General features: G+C 41.9%; 1 protein-coding gene across 14 annotated transcripts in view; it reads left to right on the forward strand.

Annotated features, from left to right (window-relative positions):
- RNLS (renalase, FAD dependent amine oxidase) overlaps positions 1-22,358 on the forward strand; it is a 327,133-nt gene that overhangs the window by 179,342 nt on the left and 125,433 nt on the right. For all 14 annotated transcript variants that reach the window (XM_027049829.2, XM_027049832.2, XM_053207371.1 and 11 more), the window contains one exon: positions 21,384-21,557. In XM_027049829.2, coding sequence (XP_026905630.1) covers positions 21,384-21,557 — 174 coding nt within the window. The remainder of the gene's footprint in view (positions 1-21,383; positions 21,558-22,358) is intronic.

A 22,358-nucleotide genomic window follows, 5' to 3' on the forward strand; every position in this document is an offset into this window, starting at 1 on the left:
TGCGGGCCCAAGGTAAGAGATTCTTTACTAGATTTTGTCACATCTAGGGTACCAGGTTGAGTAAATCACAATACCCGATACTGGGTTGCATCCGAATTTTAGATAAACACTTAATAGCTTATTTAGTGTAAGTATGCCCCGTGCAATATTTGTGATATACTTATACTAAAATGAAAATGCGCTGTTTTTCTGAAAGTCGGATTTGCTTGGACGCGCCTTATCCTACCTGGCAACTCCAGTAAGTTGCTTTCCTTGTTTGTATTTCTTAGAGTCTCCCTGTCCTCCAACGCCCAATCAGTACGCTGAGGTTTGTTTGGGTTTTTTTTTTTTTTTTTTTTTTTACCTTGGTTTGTTTTATTGTTGTTTGATTTAGCTGTAGTATTTTTTAAAATTTTTTTAATGTTTGTTTATTTTTGACAGAGAGAGAGAGAGAGAGACAGAGCATGAGCGGGAGAGGGGCAGAGAGAGAGGGAGACCCAGAATCCGAAGCAGGCTCCGGGCTCCGAGCTGTCAACACAGAGCCCGAAGCGGGGCTCGAGCTCACAGACTGTGAGATCATGACCTGAGCGGAAGTCAGACGCTCAACCGACTGAGCCACCCAGGCAACCCCCCCTTTTTTTTTTTTTTAATTTTTGGGTCAATGTAGAAGGGCTATAGTCCAGGGAAAATGAACTAGCATTTACTGAGTTCATTCTTAAAACAACCTTACATTGGGTATTTTGGGTGCATTTTGTTTTAATCCTTACATTTCTGTATGGTAGACTGTTTTTAATCCACATTGTACAAAGGAGGATCCTGAGGATCAGAGAGGTTAAGTGACTTGACAAAGGGCATACAGCTAACCTGTAGCAAAGCTGGTCATGACTGCTCTCCCCTGAAGCTATTCCGATTTCCATATATCAATTAATTTGATGCTCAAATCGACCCCGTGATATAGGTGGTTCTATCATTATAATCCCTGTTTTACAGATGAGGAAACACGTTCAGAGAGGTTAAGTATGTTTCCCAAGGTCACACAGCCTAGGTTTTGCAGCCAGGAAGACCAGATTTAAATCATGCCTCATTCACTTAGCAGTATACCACCCTAGGAAGGGCTCTGAACTTTAATTTCTCCGCACTATGAATTGGAAAGAGTTATGCCCTCTCACAAAGAAAAAGCTTTGCACGTAGTAGGCACTCAAAAGACATGATTTTGAGAATTGTCTTTACTCCATACCTGTGACAGTAAGAGACAGAAGAGAACAGTCTAGGTCAAGGATTGGCAACATTTTTCTGCAAAGAACCAGAGAGTAAGAATGTTAGGCTTTGCAGACCAAGAGCCAGAATCAAGGATACTATGTAGGCAGTTACATAATGAGAGAGAACAATTTCTACAGATCTCGATGAACAAAATTGAAAATGTAATAACAATACTAATAACGGAGTACAGTTCTCTGTATCATAGGTCTCATAAGTGAACGGAATTCTTTTATTGTGAAGGGGGGTAACATTTAACTGAGGTTCAAAGTTAGTGTTTCCTGCCATCAGAAGTGATTGCACACGACCATCTGTTAGTGCTGATTCATAATGAGACTTTACATATTTCATCTTTGAAAAGGTCTTTTCATACTGATAGATATTGCCAAGCACCGGTGTCTGTCCATGAGCCTGCGACTAATGGAGCACGTTCATTGCTTGGAAGGCGCTGAAAGAATTCTATTCAGTTCTTGGTATTTGCTTTTTAGCGTGTCATGAAATTAATTACTTAGAATCGAAGGGTAGGCAGACTCTCTCCTCACTGCCGTTAAATGGATTTTGAAATATGGAAATTTCCTTTGCATTTGAAGTAAGGCCCATAGAAATGCCACTGAAACTGTAGTTTGAGCTTAGAAAATATAGCTGGTAAATATAGCTGGCACATGGGACGCCTGGGTGGCTCCGTCCGTTAAGCGTCCGACTTCGGCTCAGGTCATGATCTCGCAGTTTGTGAGTTTGAGCCCCACGTCGGGCTCTGTGCTGACAGCTCAGAGCCTGGAGCCTGCTTCGGATTCTGGGTCTCCCTCTCTCTGCCCCTTCCCCGCTCATGATCTCTCTCTCTCTTTCTCTCCCTCTGTCTCTCTCAAAAATAAACAATTAAAAACTTTAATAAAAATTTTTAAAAAAGAAAACAGAGCTGGTGCACAATGGAGGCCTTCTTGTTTTCACTTGTGACAGCACAGAAAATGGATAAAGCAGCTCGACATTATGGGCGATGCCAGCATTACTTGTCGTCGAAATACCTTTACCACAGTCTAAGTTTCGCTTCAAAGTGCTGCTTGACCTTGTAATTTTAGGTCGCATTCATGAAGAAACTACCAGTTCTGCAACAAAAGCTCATTTCCAAAACTTTATTGTGGTCGATGGTGGCCCGGGTCATTCACAAAAATTTCAACCTCGGTCATCAAAAAAATCACAGTCACCTTTTAGCCATTGATCTGCTATGTGGCAGAGAAATAAGATATTCCTATTCTTCTGTGACCAATACAGAACTGATGATGCTTGAGGTCCACAGAAATGAAGGCCCCCATTACCAGTGGGTCACGATAGATTTTAGTATTTGCCACAAAGCACCTGCTGGGGAATAATAACACAATGAGGATCCATAGGTTTAAAATGCCTTATAAGTTTAGCTGAGCCTCTTTTCTGCTTCAGAACAAATACTCTCACCACCACCATTTGGAACACATCTTAGAAGATTCCCCTTCAGATGGAACTGAATTAGTGTTCTCTCCGTTTCTTTGAAAACCTTCCCGCCTGTTGTTTTACAATCCTCAGATAGTAATAACTGTGCAATATCAGTAACAACGGTCACCTCATCGGGAGCGACGGAAAACCACCCGAAATCATTTGCCTTGGTTCTTAGTTGACGAACGGTGTTGCTTCTGACACTGCAAATTCTTCAAGCCAACGAAGCCAATGGTCTTAAAATTAAACAGGTTTATTTCTCCTGGACAATTTCTTTGCGGCAACCAAGCACAATTTGGTTTACTCACCATCGACTAACAGCTTGCCTTACTCAGGAAACAAACGAGCCACTTAGAAACTTATTTTGTTGAACCTCATTTTTTAACTCTTTTTGTGAAACAAACAAACAAACAAACAAACAAACAAACTGTGCTGTGGGGTCGCCTGGGTGGCTCCGTCGGTTAAGCATCTGACTTTTGATTTCTGTTCAAGCCATGATCTCGTGGTTCATGCCCACTGGGGTCTGCACTGACAGCGTAGAACCTGCTTGGGTTTCTCTCTTCCTCTCTCTCTGCCCCTCGCCCGCACTCTCTCTCTCTGTCTCTGTCTCTCCAAATAAATAAATAAACAAACAAAATTCTGCTATGATGAGATAGTCCACTTTTTAAAAAAAATTTTTTATTTTTTTTTTAATGACCATTGCTTTCGTGGGAGTTGTGATGAGTGTTTAGCCCCACTAATTCCAATGAATACGGTATTTGTATCTGGTCTGGTGTCATTCCAGAATAAATGCAATGCTTTGCCAACTAATATGATAACAGAGTCATCTGCACCCCCACTGTACACGCCGTTGGAAGTCTGCTTTCCTCTTCTTGTTTTGACCTGACAAGTTTGCAGTGGCACTTAAAAAATAATATTAAGAGAAGTCACAGTACCATGTGGTACTTCAATCACAGTCGGGTTGTAACTGCATCGGTGTGGTTTGTGGTGCACGTACTTTGTCACAGTGCAGGGCACTCAGAGAACATACCTCAACTGCTCTCCTGGCCACTGTGGTAGGAGAGCAGCCCAGAGACAGTAAGAGCACAAAATGAGTGTCATTGGTTCCAGCAAACCCTTATGTGTGGATACTATACTTGAACGCTACGTCCGTCATTTTCATGGGTCACAAAATATCATTCTCATTTTGATGTTTTTGAATCATTTACAAATTCAAAAACCATCAGGGCACCTGGGTGGCTCAGTCGGTTAAGCGTCAGGTCATGCTGTCACAGTTCGTGGGTTCAAGCCCCACGTCGGGCTCTGTGCTGACCGCTCGGAGCCTGGAGCCTGCTTCCGATTCTGTGTCTCCCTCTCTCTCTGTCCCTCCCCTACTCATGCTCTGTCTCTGTCTCTCTCTCAAAAATAAATAAACATTCAAAAAAAATTAGCTTTAAGAAAAAAAAGACAGAAGAAGAGCTTTGAAATTGTTCATTTGGGGCCGAGTCCTGCTCTGCCATTGGCTACTTGGTCAGACTACTTAATATATTTAAATTTGTTTCTTCATCCGTAGAAATGGGGTGGATAATTAGAATCCTTACTGAGGTCGTAAATAAGACCTGTATCATCACTACTACTTAACATATGTAGAGACCTACCTGTTCAAAATGTGGCCTGCCTCATCTGGCAGCCTGGGGAAATCAGAATCAGCACTTTAACGAGATCCTTAGGTAACTTGCAGGCACATTAAAGTCTGAGATGCCCTGGTATGAGGAGGTGCTAGCTAATGCAATCATACAAAGAAAAGAAATTGAAGGGTACACATTTTGGAAAGGAAGAGGTAATTCTGCCATTATTTGTGGACGACGCGAGGGCCACATAGTTCAAAGGGAAATTCAAGGGGAGTCACCTAATGAAGAAATCCACAGAAAAAGAAAGCCAGATATAAGAAATATGAAATATTTCTTGGTGCATATAGATATGAATATGTGAATGCACAATTAGTAGCTTTATTATACTGCATCAATGGCCAACTTGAAAAATATAATATCAAAAAAAAAAAAAAAAAACCAACCAAAATCTCTATCTACAAGAGTAACAGAAACCGTAAGCTGACTAGGAATAAACCTAACAAGAATTGTTGGTGAGTGGGTGAAGAAATTGCAAACTTACTGAAGGACCTAAAAGATGGCCCGGATATATAGGAAAATATACCATACTCATGTATAAGAAGACTCAATATAACTGCCAATTGGTCCCACATTAATCTATAAAGTCAAAGCTATTTTCTCAAGCTTTGAAGAATTGAAGAATTCAATTGAAGAATTGAATTGGTTGAAGAATTTAGTTGAAGAATTTAGTTGGTAAAAGAGGCCTCTTTTATCAGTGGAGAATGGATTATTTAAATAAATGGTATAGAAACAGTCGACTGTGTAGGGCCTTCTGGCTGGTTCAGTCAGTAGACCATGTGACTCTTGACCTTGGGGTCATGAGTTCAAGGTAGAGTTTACTTAATAAAAAAAAATTAATAAAAAAACCTATCTGTTTTAAAATATTTCCATTTCCCCTACCTCCATACCATATAAAATAATAAATTAAAGATGGATTATAGGATTGATCATAGAGATATGAAAGTCCTAGAAGAAAATGGAAGTTTCTTTTGTAAATAACCTTCAACTGGGAAAGCTTTTCTTTCAAAAAGGCACAAAATACCAAAATTTAAAAAGGAAAAGAATTGAAAAATTTGACTATGTAAAGTTGAAAGTGTTCTATCACCTAACAAGCCACCGGTTGAATACATTGACAATATATGTCACAAGTATAGGATTACATGCAGAATACATGAGCGAAACAAAAACAATGCAGGATCCAAATGGGCAAAGTTTATGAACAGGCAACAAGCAGAAGGAAAGCGAATGGTTAGTAAACATCTGAAGAGATGATCGACTTGACTTCCCTTGTTGCTGTTTTCTACTGCAGTATGACAGATCCCCCCCAAATTTAGTGACAAAACAATCATCATATTACATAAAGAATTCTGCAAGTTAAAAATTTGGACACGTTACAGTGGGGACAGCTTATCTCTGCTCCACAATGTCTGGGGTCTCAGCTGGAAAGATTCAAGAGCTGGGGGCGGGGGGATGATATCTTCTGGAGGCATCTTCGCTGATATGTCTGTGGGTTGACGCTGGTGTAGGCTAGAGCTGTTGACCAGAAACTTATGTATCCTTTCAAGTGGCCTGGGATTCTTCATAACATAGTGGCCGGGTTCCAAGACTGAGTGTCCCAGGAGAACCAAGCATAAATCGGATCATTTTTTTATGACTTCACTCAAAAGTAACATAGTGTCAGTTCTGCCTTAGGCACACACTCAGATTCCAGACAAGGGGATAGAGACCCTACCTTTTGGTACAAAGGATGTAGGGTGAGGAGTTTTGTTGCAATGAAATGGAAAAAATCTATCTGCCACACTGGTTATCAAGGAAACTCAAATCAAATAACTCACGACCATTTATCACACATCAGATCGATAATTCTTCCAGTTTCGTTCGTTCTTTGGAAGAAAGAGCAGGAGGGGGGATCAAAAGGAAGATGAGAAAAATAAAGGCAGTGAGCTAAATGTTATCACTGTGTTTTCCCCCAGTTTAAAACAGAACAAAACAAAACCTTGGTCTGGGAAGAATTTCTTTTTGTTCCAAACATTATTAAAAACTGGTCATTTTATTAGGATATGAAAAAGGCATTTATTTTGAAAAAGTTATCCTGCTGAAATAGCAATACATTTTCGCATTTAAATGAACAAAAACAAAGAAAGTCCCTTTCCTTAATTGAACTCACTCTTGGACATTAAAGCACTCTACCGAACATAAATTTGCATTTTTCCCCAATAATAGTTAATATATAGTTGTCTTCTACTGCAAGTTGAATGAATAAGTTTAGAAGTGAATAAAAAATGGTTTCTACGTGTGTGTTTGCGAGTATGAGAGAGAGAGACATGAAAAAGACACCTTATGTTGGATTTGAGCTTTTTAAAGAGTATTTGTGAATTATTTTCAAGAAAATAGAAAGCTCAGGTGTAGCTAATCTTGTCTGATTTTAATGAGCCATACAAATATTATTTTGTTCCAAGAGAATTTGCCTGTATAAAAGAATTCATTAAAGTTTAATAAATGATTTTTAATTAATGGGTTGATATCTCTGGTGAAGTGTAAGGTGTTACATTGTTTTTTATGTGCGAAGTACATCAGCCTGGAGGGTGGTATTTTTACCAAGACCATTAGAACAGAGAAAAATTGTTTGGAAAAGAAAATAAGTTTTCCGTTCTTTCCCAAAGCCATCTGGGTTCTTTTCAGATTATAAATGTAAATGTATGATTTTATGTTTATTTACTGTACCTGTGATGTTTATAATTGTTACTTGTATGGTTAAGTAGCCGCACGGTATGCAGCAGAAGAATTTGCTTGCATTTCGCACGACTGACTTGCCGTACAATTGTTAGGCAAATTCATGATCCCACCCGGATTGTGGTATTCGCCACCATGGAAATAAGGCAGGAGATTCAGGGACTAGCAAAGAACAGAAAAGACTACATGCTTTTTCCAGCCATGCTGGAATAATAGATGGAACTGTCTTCCCCACAACATCATCTTTTCGACACTTGCGAGAGAATAACGGATTATTCTTTTGCAATTGCTAATAAAATACAAGCACCAGGTTAGCAAATTAAAAAGTTAAATTTCTCAGAATGACAGTGACTCATCTATATCGCAGATAAGAAATCAATATTTTATTTGCTGCATCGTTCAGTTCCATTTCTCAATATGCGTTATTTGAAATAGAGGTGAATTAATCTTTTTACGGACTGCCTATTCGGATGTTCTCGTTTTGCACCGTGTCCCCGAATCTTTGTGCAGGAGGACAGCTAGCAGGGTGACATCGGTACCGAGTGAGAAACGATAGCGTAAATCAAGTTCCCGCTTCAGGCAGCTCTTGGGTTATAAACTCCCTTTTGGTCATCTGTTGTTTCAGATTAGCAATGTGTGTTCCCCTAGAACCAAAGTTCTCACCTGCTATCTCAGTCTAGCCCACAAAAACTTATTTATCATTAACAAAATAGACTTACTTCCATTTGCTGAAATAAGACGGAGAACGATTCAATTGTTCTATTGATAGTGGACACTGGGTATTGAGGAAATGCCAGATGAGGACGTGGACGGAGTGTTTCATGAGATTCGGAAGGGGACGGACATCAGGGGACTCTTACAAGCATGGTCCTTTATCATTTCTGATTTCAGTAGCAAGCATGTGGCTTTCCTGATCCCTGTATCACTTACTATTAATGCCACCTTTGGGGCACCAGGTGGCTCAGTCAGCTAAACGTCTCACTCTTGATCTTGGCTCAGGTCATGATCTCATGAGGTCTCATGAGATCGAGCCTCGCGTCGGGCTCTGTGCTGACAGCATGGAGCCTGTTGGGGATTCCTTCTCCTACCCTCTCTCTGCCCTTCCTTCTCTCTCTCTGTCTCTCTCTCTCTCTCTCTCAAAAATAAACAAATAAACTTAAAAAAAAACAACATAAAGCCACTTTCAATTTATGTTGGGCAAGGACTTCTTCTGTCCTGTTTGACGTCTTGTTCCTAAGTGGGATGAAAGAGATAGGGAACGGGAGGCAATGGGTGCGCTGAGACGAGATCTTCCTGACGGCAGGACACCTTGGGTGAGAAGGAGGACACGCAGGGAGGGGGACTGGAGTGTAAGGCGGAGGAGAGCAGGGGCCGACAGCCGGCCACCAGCTGGACGTCAGAGCAGGACAGCCTGTGTGCTGCCTAAGCTGGAAATGAGGGCGGGGGCGGGTGGAAGCTTGGAAGGAGGATCTCCACTTGAATTCTTCTTGTACACGCGGGGCATCCATAACCTACCGTGAAACCAGATAATGTCTGAAAAGATCTCAGCAGGTAACCCCATAATTTTACCCGGGATTTCCTGGTGATCGGTGAGTGTCCCTACGTTTCCTTGTGTCCCACAAGTTTCCTTGTGATCGTTGGAGGGTCCCTAAGCAGACACAGGTGTGGGGAAAGGTTTGCTCTTCGGAATCTGCTCTTTAAGTAACACAGACACGAGACCCCGTTTGTCATCCCCTCACAGAGATCACACCCGAGCAAATGTACACATTTACCTGCAAGCAGGAGTAAACAGGTGTGGGGGGTGGGTGTGTCAGGGCAGGAAAGCGAAGGAGGGATTTATGTTTCTGACTCTACACCACATGATAGAACCATGGGTCATAAGAAGGGCGAAAACTGCTTACTGGGTTTCAGGTTACAGAGGTGCGGTGATTGATTGCATTAGAGTTAAGTTATACACCAACTCTGGTTAATAATGGATACCTGGTTACAAAAATCTTTTTAATAGGGTGAACGTTTTGATGAAATGGTATTCAGCTAAAGTTAAGCTATAGATCAGGAGCAAATATCTTGAAGCTATAAAAATGTCTTTGTGGAGATGAGCCAGGAAAAATTCTTTGTAGTCTTCCTTCCTGGCTCCCACTTGTGAATCTCCTGTTGGCAACTATACCTTCCCATAGCAGTTAAGTCTATCTTGTTCATCCCTTTCCTTGCGATGTCAAGCACAGCAGCGATAATTGTCATTGTTAATTTGTATTTGTCCCTGCTCTGTGCCGAGTATTCTGCATACATAATTTTTATAATATGTGGAGTACAAAATTTCTAAAACTTTTCATCCTATTTATTTTTTTAAGTTTTTTTTAAGTTTATTTATGTCTGAGAGAGAGAAAGACAGAGCGTGAGTGGGGGAGGGGTGGAGAGAGAGGGAGACACAGAATCCCAAGCAGGCCCCAGGCTCTGAGCTGGACACAAAGCCCGACACGGGGCTCGAACTCATGAACCGTGAGATCATGACCGGACCCGAAGTCAGACCCTTAACTGACTGAGCCACCCAGGCGCCCCTTTTCATATTTAGAATATAACATCTCTAAATGTTTTTTGGTAATATTTAGAATATAAAATTTCCAATCTAATCCTCATAACTGCCTTGTAAGGTCAGTCGTACTCACTACTTAACAAACAGATAAGGAAACTGAAGTTCAGTGAGGTGAAACGTATATATCGCATTATATTGATATGCATTTATTTACATACATCAAGATTTGTGCTGAGGCTCAGAAATGCGAGCCTTCGGCTAAGGAAGACCTCCGTCATCAGATCTTTCAGGTCAAACATTTGCCGTGACGTAAAGGTCAGATGAGAAATAGGGAGAAATGACTGAAACCCGGCAGTAAAAACATTCAGCTCAATAGCATGAATAAAATGGAAACAAAACAAAAATAACAGGGGCACCTGGGTGGCTCAGTCGGTGGAGTGTCCGACTCTTGATTTCAGCTCAGGCCATGATCTCAGGGTGGTGGGATCGAGCCCCGCATTGGGCTCCATGCTGACAGCACGGAGTCTGCTTAAGATTCTCTCTCCCTCCCCGCTCTGCCCCCCCTACTCTGCCCCTCTCCCTTGCCCTCGCTCCGCTGAATTTCCCTCTCTCTCTCTCTCTCATGAAAAAAACAAAGAGAGAGATAACGAAGACAAAAGGACAGTAGTTTACTAAGGTAAAGACTAGTATATGGGTAAGAGGAACTTTAAAAGTATTACAAAGAAAAGGTAAGCTGATAGGAAGATGGAAGATGAAGTTTTTCATCAAACTGAGATTTGTATTCATTATAGGGGTGATTATGCTGATTTTACAGTAAGGAAAACGCTTCCAATGATGAGGTCGGCTGCCACTTCCACTTTTCTCCCCCCACGTCCAGTTTATTCTCTTTGGCTTTCGCCGAGCATCGTGGGCATTTGCTGTTCTGTAAACAGAAGAGAATTAGTGGATTTGCCAAGTACAAGATAAACATATTTCCCAGTGTCCTGATGCTTACACTACTGGACTCTGACATTTTACCTCCATATCGCAGATTCCAGGCCCCTGCAAGCGTTGCTTTCTGATTTCTAAAAGTATAAAAGTTTTGATTTAGATTATTAATTTGCCAAGTCGTTGCCTCCGTACAAAGTAACTCTGGCCATCAATATAAAAATATATATCTGTATAAAAATGCGAGGTGGCAGGTAACAACGTTTTTATTACTATGAATTTTGGAACGACTGTACATGCTCACGAACACCACGGCTGTAAAGTAATTAAATGGGTAGGTTGGGACGAGTGGCTGTAAAATAACGATATCCCGTGACATTTTGCATCATTGCGTGCACAGTGCTTTACTTTCATAGTCTCTCTTGTCTGAAACTCGGTACTTCTCCTATAGAAACAACGATGACACAGTAGCCTAAAAGTTTAGAAACGCAGGGAAATAAGGCTAGCATTTCCAACCTTCTTACTGTGGGTTTGGGACTCACTGTGTACGTTGTGCAAAGACGACGGGAAAGCCTACTACGTTTCTGTTTCGAAACCCAAAGGGAAGCCTCCCAAGGATAAAACCCTTAATCACCAGGGGCACGTTATGTTATGTCTCAGTCCACAATCTGTCTGACTGGTGTAGGGCTGGGTGCACAGTGAGCCTACGGAAGACGATGCTGGAGTTAAATAACCCCACATTCTTTCAGAAAACGGGTCCTCCATTTAAAAACTTTTTTTTTTTTTATTTTTCTAATCCCGCGGTTAGAACTAGGTGCCAGAGAGACAATCGAGCCGTTTTAATGTCACAGGCCCTCCATCCAGATAAAGAGAAGAATGGTTAGCGAGTTTGTAAGGCAGCAGAGACTTGGTGTGGTTGCGGGAAAGTCAGGGGCTTTATGGCAAGCCAGCTACAGGCACGTCTGGAGGGCGAAAAAGTCTCTTTCAAAGGCCACCAGCGTGGAGTAGCGGGAAGGCAGTAGAGGCAGAGAGCAGTGAGAAAACATTGTTTTGTTTCCCTGACACGCGGTTCTTTGTGATTCCGGAGATGGGGACGCAGCAGGGATGGGAATTCTCTTCCTGGATTGAGAAGGGGGGACCAGGTTCTTCACGAATGCTGGTCACAGTACTGACCCTTTGAGCCTTCACTCTACTGCAAAGACATTCTAGCCTGGTGGGGCAGATTTGCCTGTTTACTCCTGGACGCCTAACAACGTGCTCCTATAATTTATTTTTATCCTTATAGAAAGAAAGATAAGGTCAGGATCAATGAAGTATTATTATATTCTAGAAACATTAGGTATCTTGATGTTCTTTTCTTTCCTCTTTGATTCCACTTAACGCATTGATCGTGAGGGTCCCCCAAAGTTTGGGGCACGTTAGGATAAACTTCTCTCACTAGACATGCACCTCATTGTCCTCCTATGCCTATGCTTTTTTAATGCGTTCCGGTGAGTTCCAAACAACAGGTGGGCATAGCAGCTGGTGAAACGCACCCATGAACGTCGGCATCCAGGTGACCGTTAGCTTTCTGCCTAAACGCAGGAGTGGAAAACCAGATTCATCCTAAGCTTTTGCCAAAACGTTTTTATCAAGCGACCAAAAGACCACACAGAGAATCCTTTTTCTTGGGCACTTCTCATTTTTATACCATTGCGGGATAGGATTAGGCTTGAGAAACTGTAACGGCGGACAGACCACAGGAAGGATCCCCCGGAGTGTGGGTTTCTATTCCTCCCCAAAAGATAAGTCTCTAAACATTCAGCATCCTGAATCCGATAGCTAAAGAATTCCCCAATTTATGTTAAATTTTTTTTAAAAAAACTCTTGTCTGAAATGCTCTTGGCATCATCACTACTCGTTACTTTTCAAAGAAGAATGTTGGTTTCTTGACCCTTGGCTCTGACCAGTCAGGTGTATCCAGTATACTTTACCAGCCAAAGAGCTGTCTTTGACTTAGTAATATCCTGATATGCTTGAGATGTTAGGATGTTACCTCGAAAGGCTTGTTAAAAACTTTTTTCTGAAGTATGATACACACATTGACACTTCCAAAGGCTTTTAAAGTCAAGAACGATACTGTTGGGTTTTCACAATACACTGATCACGTGCCTTTGACTGTGCTAAGCACGTACTATCACCTCATTTAATTTTCTTGCCAATCCTTTAAGGCAGGCACTGTCATTATTCCCATCTCACCAGGCAACAGATGCTTGGAGACGTTAGGCAACTTGACCAAGGTCACATACATACATGTCAGAACCAGAATTCAAACCCCAGTTTTTCTGACTCCAGAGGTGCCTCTCAGGACGAAAGAAATATATTTCCCCAGGGAAATCCCGCATTGATGTAACTGCTGAAGTCTGTCACCAATAAACTCTAGATTTATTGCTTGCTAAAACTATTTTTGAAACTGTGCTCCCAGGCTTAATGACTTCTATATCTATAGAGTCCAAGTGAACATTCAATTTGTTCCTGGTGAAGTGAAACAAGACTGATTCTGTGATGCTTTTACACAAAAGGAATGACTCACGAATGGTAAAAAGTTCAAACTCTGTATTGGCCGGCTAGGAGAGCTATTTATGGAAAATGGGTCTTTCGGCGCTGTTTCTACAGCCACTTTGAGAAAAGAGGAATCAGCTAATCTGGCTAAAATACTATTGGCTTCATGTAACCACAGGATCAGATGGGCTAATGTAGGAGTTGAGAAGGCGCATAAAATTTGCCATTCTTGGAATTCAGCATAAAAGATCAAAAAAAAAAAAGCCATATGGAAGTGTTGAATTGCTGTATCGTACACCTGGAATTAAAATACAAACTTTTTAAAAAAATGCAATAATAGGGGTGCGTGGGTGGCTCAGTGTATTAAGCATCCGACTCGGTTCCAACTCAGGTCATGATCTCGCGGTTTCATGAGTTCGAGCCATGTGTCGGGCTCTGCATTGACACTGCAGATTCTGCTTGGGATTCTCTCTCTCTCTCTCTGTCTCTCTCTCTCTCTCTCTCTCTCTTTCTGTCCTTCCCCTGCTCGTGCTGTCTCTGTCTCTCTCAAAATAAATAAACTTAAAAAACCTTTTTTAAAGCAATAATAAATAAACAGACCAAGAACAGCTAGTGCCCCCTGATGCAGCACTTAAATAGTTATAATACAAATTGACTTCCTAAGTTCAGCTGTCTCCGAGCTGAAATCCTTATATCTAATGGCAAACTGGGAAATTAGCAGTCACCTGTAATCGACTGTAAGCAACCAGACTTCTGGAAAGAGGTTAAGGCTTTGAGCACCAGCCATCAAAGTGAGCAGATTTACCATTCATGACACTATTGATAATGGATTGATAATGAATGGCAAGTTGGAGCTAGAAGGTGTCTTTTGTCCTATTAACATTGAAATATTGGCTGTTATGCCAAAAAGTCAGTTAGAGATGAAGAGAAACTCATCTCCATAGATGAAAGTGATCCTTTGTTTACCTATGAAAACACAGACCTTCAAGAGATCACAAGGTATTCTCACTCAGAATACTTCTGGGCAAAAGGATTTGCTTTTAAGAGGTGGATCTCAGTCAGTTAAGCAGCGACTTTGGCTCAGGTCATGATCTCGTGCTTTGTGAGTTTGAGCCCCGTTTCGGCCTCTGTGCTGACAGCTCGGAGCCTAGAGCCTGCTTCAGATTTTGTGTCTCCCCCTCTCTCTCCCCCTCCCCCTCTCATGCTCTGTTTCTTTGTCTCTCTCAAAAAATAAATAAACATTAAAACATTTTTTAAAAAGAGTGGACTCTACCAGCCATAAGAGTGGAAGGTAGCATGCTTTGCTTTCAGAGGGCTTTGCTAGAAGAAACCAGCCTCCAGCCTCCAGCCTCCGTCTCCTTCCACCCTGCAGTCTACTGCCCATGCCTAGCACTGGCCATAGCCTTCCAGAAACCAGAGCTCGAGGGAATTCGGCCTTCAGAGGCTGCAGTAACCCTGGGCCCAGAGCAGCGCAGAGAAGGGCAGAAGTGGATATGGGGGAGCAGGAGTAACCAGTGCAAACCAAGGTTCGGTCTCTCCGTGTTTCAACAAGCAAGAGAGAGAGAGAGAGAGAAGAAACAACTGACAGATGGCCTCCGTATGTATTATAATATATTATATGATACTAATAATGTAAACAGCACATCAGAGGAATTTCATAACATGCAATAAATGGAGAATTTCTATAACAGATCACCCATTAATAAAAATCAGCATAATGACATGAAGAATCTAATAGATCAATTAGCAAAATAGGAGCACATTATTTCCAAAAGATAAATTACATAAGTGAAGAGTGTTTAGTCTCATCAGTAGAGAAGAAATCTATGTTAAGACCAACATAAGATCTATTTTTCCTACTGAATTATGAAGAAACATGGGTAATACCGAACACGGGCAAGGATACAGGGAAGTGGGTCTTTCAGTACGTACTATTAACGAAAGTATAAATTGGTGCAGTCTTTCTGAAAATCAATTTAACCGTGATTCCGCTTCCAATATTCTGTCTTAAGGAAATGATTAAGAACACAGATAACGATTGATGCACAAAGATATACATAACAGCTTTAACTACAACGGACCAAACAAAGGAAACAAATGTCCCACAGGAATGGAATGGTTAAGCAAATCACACAGACATCCATTGCATCAGATTTTATGGGGGCATTACAAATCGTGTTTACGATGAGATTTTTTTTGTCATAAGGTAAGCAAAAATGCAGTACGCAGAATTGTATGTGTGATATCAGCACAGCCAGGTTTAAAGAATAAAGTCAGGAAAATACTGAAGAAAAAAAATGTCACAATGTTCATGGTAGTGGCTATTTCTCTGAATAGTGAGAATTATGGTGATTATTTCCCCTTTTGCCTCTTTATGCATTTGTGCACTTCCCAAATATTCTAAGTTGAGGATGCATCGTGAATATTTACTGGATGCCCACGTTGTACTCGTTTTTGTTGGGAGGAGCTGGACACACAACACTCTTGAGGTCACAGTCCTTGACTCAATGTGCATGTGATCTAGTGTCTTATTTTTAGATTGTAACTTCAAGAATTAGAGAAGAAGAAAGGTGTTGTTTGTCTAAGTAGAGTAGGTGAGAAGGAGTGTCCCATCTCTGCCCCATTTGATCTCTGCCCCTCGGACCACCTTTCTAAGCCCACAGGGATCATGGCTGCCTTACCTTCCAAATATGCCCAAAACCCTAGGCAAGGTAAATCAATACAGTTTTCGGAAAGAGTAAATAAATAAAATGTCTTCAAGGCTTTGGAGTAGGTAAAGAGCTCTTAAGCAGGACACGAATGTGCTAGTAAGAAAAAATGGTGAAATGTATTAAATTAAAATGAAAACTCTGTCCATCACACCACACGATGGAGAGAGTAAAAATGCAGGCCACGGAGAAGAAAGTCTTTACGAGTCGCGTACAAGACTCCTGCCAGAATATGTAAAGAACTCCTACATAACAATAAGAAGAAGGCAGGCAACCCAAAAGAACAACGAGCAAAAGTTTGAACAGGCGATCACAAAAGGATATCCAAATCAACATGGCAAGGTTTCCAAATAGTAGTCCTCAAGCAACGCAGATTAAAACCACAATGTGGGGGCGCCTGGGTGGCGCAGTCGGTTAAGCGTCCGACTTCAGCCAGGTCACGATCTCGTGGTCCGTGAGTTTGAGCCCCGCGTCAGGCTCTGGGCTGATGGCTCAGAGCCTGGAGCCTGTTTCAGATTCTGTGTCTCCCTCTCTCTCTGCCCCTCCCCTGTTCATGCTCTGTCTCTCTCTGTCCCAAAAATAAATAAACGTTGAAAAAAAAATTAAAAAAAAAAAAACCACAATGTGATATCACCTCAAGTTCAAAAGGCAGAGAGTAGCAATTGTGGACGAAGATGAGGAGCAACTGAACTTCTGTGCACCGAGGGCGGAGTGCAGATTGGTACAATGGCTTTCGAAAACACTGAATGGGATCTACCCAAGCTGAGCGTAAGGGGACCCCGTGATCCAGTGCTAGCTATATAGCCAAGAGAAACACATAATGTGTTCTTCGCGTTACATTTGTAATCACCCAAAACTACAAACGATCCGAATGTCTACCAACAGTAGCAGGGATACATAAAGGGCAGTATATCTATATCAGCAGAACTCTCCAGCAGTGGGAGCTAACCGCGACTATGTGTAACAGCATTTGTAAATATCACAAGCGTAGTGGTGTTGGGTGAAGGAAGCCAGGACAGCGGGAGTATGTGCCACATCATTCCGTTTATGTGACATTCGAAACCAACTCAACTAATCTATGGGGTTAGAATTCAGAATCACTGATTATCCTTGGCAGGGAGTGCCTGAAAAGTGGGGAGAAGGTAGCTTCTGGAGTTCTGGTAATACTCTGTTTGTTTTTTGATCTGGCTGGCGATTATGCTGGCACATTTTTATGAAAATTCATCAAGGCATACTTTTCGGTATGTATGATAATCGTCGATTACAAATTATAGGATAGGGGCCCCTGGGAGGCTCAGTCGGTTAAGCATCCAACTCTTGATTTCAGCTCACGTCATGACCTCACAGTTCGTCAGGTCGATCCCTGCATTGGGCTCTGCGCTGACAGTGCGGAGCCTCCTTGGGATTCTCTCTCTCCCTCTCTCTCCGCCCCTCCCCTGCTCAGCGTGCACGCTCTCTCACTCTCTCAAAATAAATAAATAAACATTAAGAAAATTACCTGATATATATTTATAAACGTGCGACATATACACACATCATGCACACATGTATAAAATATGGAATATAAATATGTATTTATACACACATAGGTGCACACACACACACACACACACACACACACATATATTCCATCCAAACCGTAACTGCTTCTGACGCTCCTCTGAGTGTCATTTTAACATGATTCCAATCACTGTGTGCCCAGTTCCTCTCTTGGAGTCTTTGCCTGTGGCTGGGATAATAGTCTTTAAAACAGAATCTGGGTGATATCCGTCCTTGGCTCATAACCAGCAGTAACTCCGCATGTCAATCAGAATAAAATCCTCAGAGGAGACGTAGATCCCTGACAGCCTACATAAACTGGCCTCACCACCCAGACCTGTCACTTTTATCCCTTTATCCTGCTTCATTTTTCTTTACAGTTCCTCTCACCAGCTGACATGCCATTGACTTGGTTATTGATTTATAACTGGCCTCTCCACCACTAGTATGTAAGTTACACAAGAGCGGGGACTTTCACTTTCTGCTTTATGGCCCTGACATCGAGAACGGTGCCCGGCACGAAGTAGGCAATGGATGGATGAATGAGATCATCACCAGAAAACATAAGAAGTACCCAGAATTTGTATGTGCAGCCTTCTTTCACAGGTTAGGAAGCAAAAAACTGAAATCACTCCCTTGGTGTTATTCAGGAGTGCAGCTCAGGTTCATCTCTCTCTCCCTCTCTCTCTGTCATTCATCTCCTCCATGTGGCACACATCACACATTGCCATGCAGTGCAGTCATACGATCCTAGTGGCCGAGAATCAAGTGAGGGGGACATCCAGGTAAAGACGCATTATACTGGAATTGGGCGTTTCTCTATGAGCCTTGTTTTGCGGATATACGGCCCTTTTGAATACGTGCTAGTAAAAAAAACTATCATTTTACTTGCCAAAAATACATGTATTGGGGACCTGGGGATGCCCCCTTCAGTATTCTGCATAAGAAGAAATTTTCAAACAAAATAACGCCATTTTGTTAGGTTCTACAACAGCTCGACACTTTTCAGGTCCTGAAGATGAATTTTTGTAGGTGAATGTGTCCAGAGATTGAGATTGTTTCCATCAGAAGTCCTGCCTCCCTGTCCTCCGTGGGGCTCCCGTTTACATCTGACTCCCGTGTCTGGAGACACTGACAAGTTTTACCTTTTCACAGAGCTACCCAGTACTGTCTGCCCCTCTGTAGCTTGTCTAAAACCTGGTTAAGGGGTGCCTGGGTGGCTCAGTTGGTTAAGCATCTGACTTCGGCTTCATGAAGTCAGTGAGTTCGAGGTTCATGGGTTCGAGCCCCGTGCTGGGCTCTGTGCCGTCAGCGTAGAGCCCACTTGGGATGTTCTGTCCCCCTCTCTCTCTGCCCCTCCTCGGCTCGCGCTCTCTCTTTCTCTCTCAAAAATGAATAAACATTTAGAAAATGAGTAAAAAAATAAATAAAGCCTCGTTAAATGTGCAAATGTTGGGGAGGGGGAGGGTGAGAGGGAGGTCCAGTTTGGTTGTCAGCCTGGTTGGCCCTTCAGTTCGGTTAAATATGGGGGGGGGGAGTGGGTGATGGGCATTGAGGAGGGCACCTGCTGGGATGAGCACTGGGTGTTGTATGGAAACCAATTTGACATATTAATAAAAATTAATTATTATATTAATAAATATAATTTTAGAATTATTAAAATTATTATCATATTAATAAAAATAAAATAAAATTTTAAAAAGAGAGAGAGAGAGTTTTAGGCCCTTTCAGTTACTACCTGGCCGAGGACAGTTTTGTTGCTTTGTTTTTTAACCGATCAAACGCGCAACCGCGATAAGCCCACGCAGACCTGCCACATGCTCCACCCTCACTAAGGGTGTCCTTCCCCTTGCCCCTCTCAGAAAGCAGGAAGCATAACATCCAGCTGTAACTGCAGAAGCAGGTCAAATAATAAAATGAAACCCAAGAGACATTGAGTATCCCAAGGCCAGCGTCAGATCATTCGTTCATCACACAATTCAATCTTTTAATAAGGCCTAAAATGATGGTTAAAAGGAATGATGCTTTTACTTCTAAGCTGAGTGCGAAATAACCATTAATGTCACAGGAGAAATGGGTGCCAATGTTCGTTCTGCAGCTCAGCCTTACGGCTCAGGAGGTCAGGGCGCGGAGTAACCAGGATATAAACAGGACTCCGATGTGGGAGTTTCGTTGGCCACACAACTTGGAAGCCGTGTAACCCAGGGCAAGTCGCTTAACCTCTCTGAACATCGTCTCCCTGGGGGTGTAAAATGAGGATGGAAAAAACACCTACCTGTCAGGGTTTTTGTGAAGATTCAATGAGGTCTCAGTTCTAAAAATGTTTTGTAGCCAAGAATACACTATGATAATGTATAGGGTTCTTAGTGTCCTTAAATAATTCATTGAATATCGTTCTTAACCTTCTGTCTACCTCCTAAAGCCACTTCCCTAAGGTTTAGCTAAAGCACTCCCCAGCCCTGAGGTCTGCCTATCCCTTCCGTTTTAGATTAGGATTGTTTTCAATAATTCAATGAAAAAATCGTGTATGTTCCGTATCTGAGCCATCCCACCTAAGCCTTTGGAATAGAACTATGGCCTCTGAAACCCAGATCGTTGATGCAGCACAGATATGAACAAGCGATTCCCTGACACCCTTGAGGGTAGGAAGATTGGAGGTGGAGATTGAAAAGCGAGGGAAATCTCCTCCCTCCCCATCCCAACATGGAACAATGCCCCTGCTAAACATTTTCTTCTCTATAATAGAAAAGGTGACTATTTAGCGAACCCTTATCCTATGCCAAACACTGTGCTATGTATTGTTTCATGCGACTTAACAACATCCTGTACTATTATTGGCACTTATAGACAAGAAGACTATAATTAGAATAAGTAGCTTGAGGGGCACCTGGGTGGCTCAGTGAGTTAAGCGTCTGACTTGGCTCAGGTCACGATCTCACAGTTCATGGGTTCGAGCCCCGCATCGGGCTCTGTACTGATAGCTCAGAGCCTGGAGCCTGCTTCCGATTCTGTGCCTCCCTCTCTCTCTGCCCCTCCCCCACTTGTTCTCTCTCTCTCTCTCTCTCTCTCTCTCTCTCTCTCAAAAAATAAATTAAAAACATCAAAATTTTTTTTAAAAAAGGGATAAGTAGCTTGACCAATGTCACATGGTAGAGTCAGAATTTGAACCCAAGCCTGCCTAATTCCTTTCCTGTTTTTTTTTTCCATTTGTTGATTGATTACGGTAAAACCTTGGATTGCAAGTAGCTCGTTCTGCGACACTGAACATCACGTGATCACCACTGATCCGATCGTTCTTGAAATTGACTTTGACAGACAAGTGCTTCAGATTACAAGCATGTTTCCACCACGAGTTATGCTTGCAAACCAAGGTTTTGCTATATTTAACTCCTACATTTTAACTAACTTTGTGTGTCTGTGTTTGCCTTTCTGTTCCTTTATCCTTTCGTTTTTGGATGAGTAGTATAATGAGTAGGGTAGAGGCTATGACCAAGATGCCTAAGGCATGGTCACCGTGCTTAAGGAACTGTTCTGATCCACTGCAAGAATGATGACAGATAAATAAGTCCCTATATGACGTGGAAGAATTTAAAGCGGTCCATAAGGAATGGAGCATTAGCCTTCTTACCGGGAACATGCAAATACCACTCTCTATACGGTGGTTGTTAGGATACAGTGAAAGGCCTATATCGAGCGTTTGGCAAAGACCCTGTCTCACAGAAAATGCTCAGGATAAGGATTTTCTAATGTTGTCAGATAATAACTAGGATACAAAGCTAGGAAAGCAACTCGGCGTCAGATTTCGAGAGCCTTGAATGCTGGTCTAGAGTTTGGACTTCCAGCTTGATAAAAGCAGTTGTGCCAAGGTCAGTGATCATTCTGAAAAGAAATCAGAGCTGACGCTAGCTTGCACTGCCTTTCAACATTCATCATGAGTGAGACGGAGGTGAGGGGCACGGTTGGGACTGGCTTAGAGGGGTTTTGTGTTTGATGCATTAAAAGGAAAGATGATGTTTTCAAGTTTGATGCCCTGTACTTTTTCTCCCGCAGTAATTAGTGAATGCCAAAGGCAGCAACTGGAGTCTGTGTGCTACTCTTCTCGCTACGCCCTGGGCCTCTTTTATGAAGCTGGCACGAAGATTGATGTCCCTTGGGCTGGACAGTACATCACCAGTAATCCCTGCACACGCTTCATCTCCATCGATAATAAGAAACGCAATATAGGTCAGTACCCCCATTATTTCCCTTAAATACAGTAACAATGGTGGGTGTAGATCACGAAAAATGCTGTTTAATTGAGTGTTGCCATTCTGAACAGAGCAAGCATTTAACTCCAAGCCACAGGGGATAAAATTTAATGTCACATTTGGCCAATAATAAAATACACAGTGCAACCAGCAAAGTTTTTCAGAAAAATCATTCCCCACATGGTTCGTATTACCAAGTTCATGAAAATAGTGTCAGAAGTTTGAAGATTTCAAAATGACCCAAGTGTGATTGCTTTAATATGGGTCGATCTATATGCAGAAGTATCTCTACTCATTGTGTTTTGTTCGTTTGGCTCTTTTTAAAATTTGGTAAGCGCTGCTCTTTCCACTTCCCAGGCTAGAAGTAAAAAAGTGAATTTGACTATGTTACGAAAACCCTTCACTTCCGTATAATTTTATTTACCTAACTTTCATCCGGACGACTACACAAAATTACTTTGTCTACAATATAACGACAATGATAGGTAAAATGTTTCGTAAGAGCTTTACTAGAATACTAGGGCTAAAATCTCCACTCCACGTTTTTTGTGGAAGGTTGTTATTAAAATTAGATTTGAATTGCTAGAATAAACATGATGCTCATCTTAGGAATAAAGGAGAAAGGGTATTCTTATTTGTAGGATTAGCATGGTCCCTGAGATACTGCTTTTCTTGAAGAATAAACTGTAATGATGGAAAATGACTAAATTCTTGAAGGGAATCGTCATTTCAATTTGTTGTGTTGTTTTATGGTGCAGGGGATGGTTTCATCAAGCCG

The sequence above is a fragment of the Acinonyx jubatus genome, chromosome D2 (assembly GCF_027475565.1).
Source record: "Acinonyx jubatus isolate Ajub_Pintada_27869175 chromosome D2, VMU_Ajub_asm_v1.0, whole genome shotgun sequence".
Lineage (NCBI taxonomy): Eukaryota > Metazoa > Chordata > Mammalia > Carnivora > Felidae > Acinonyx > Acinonyx jubatus.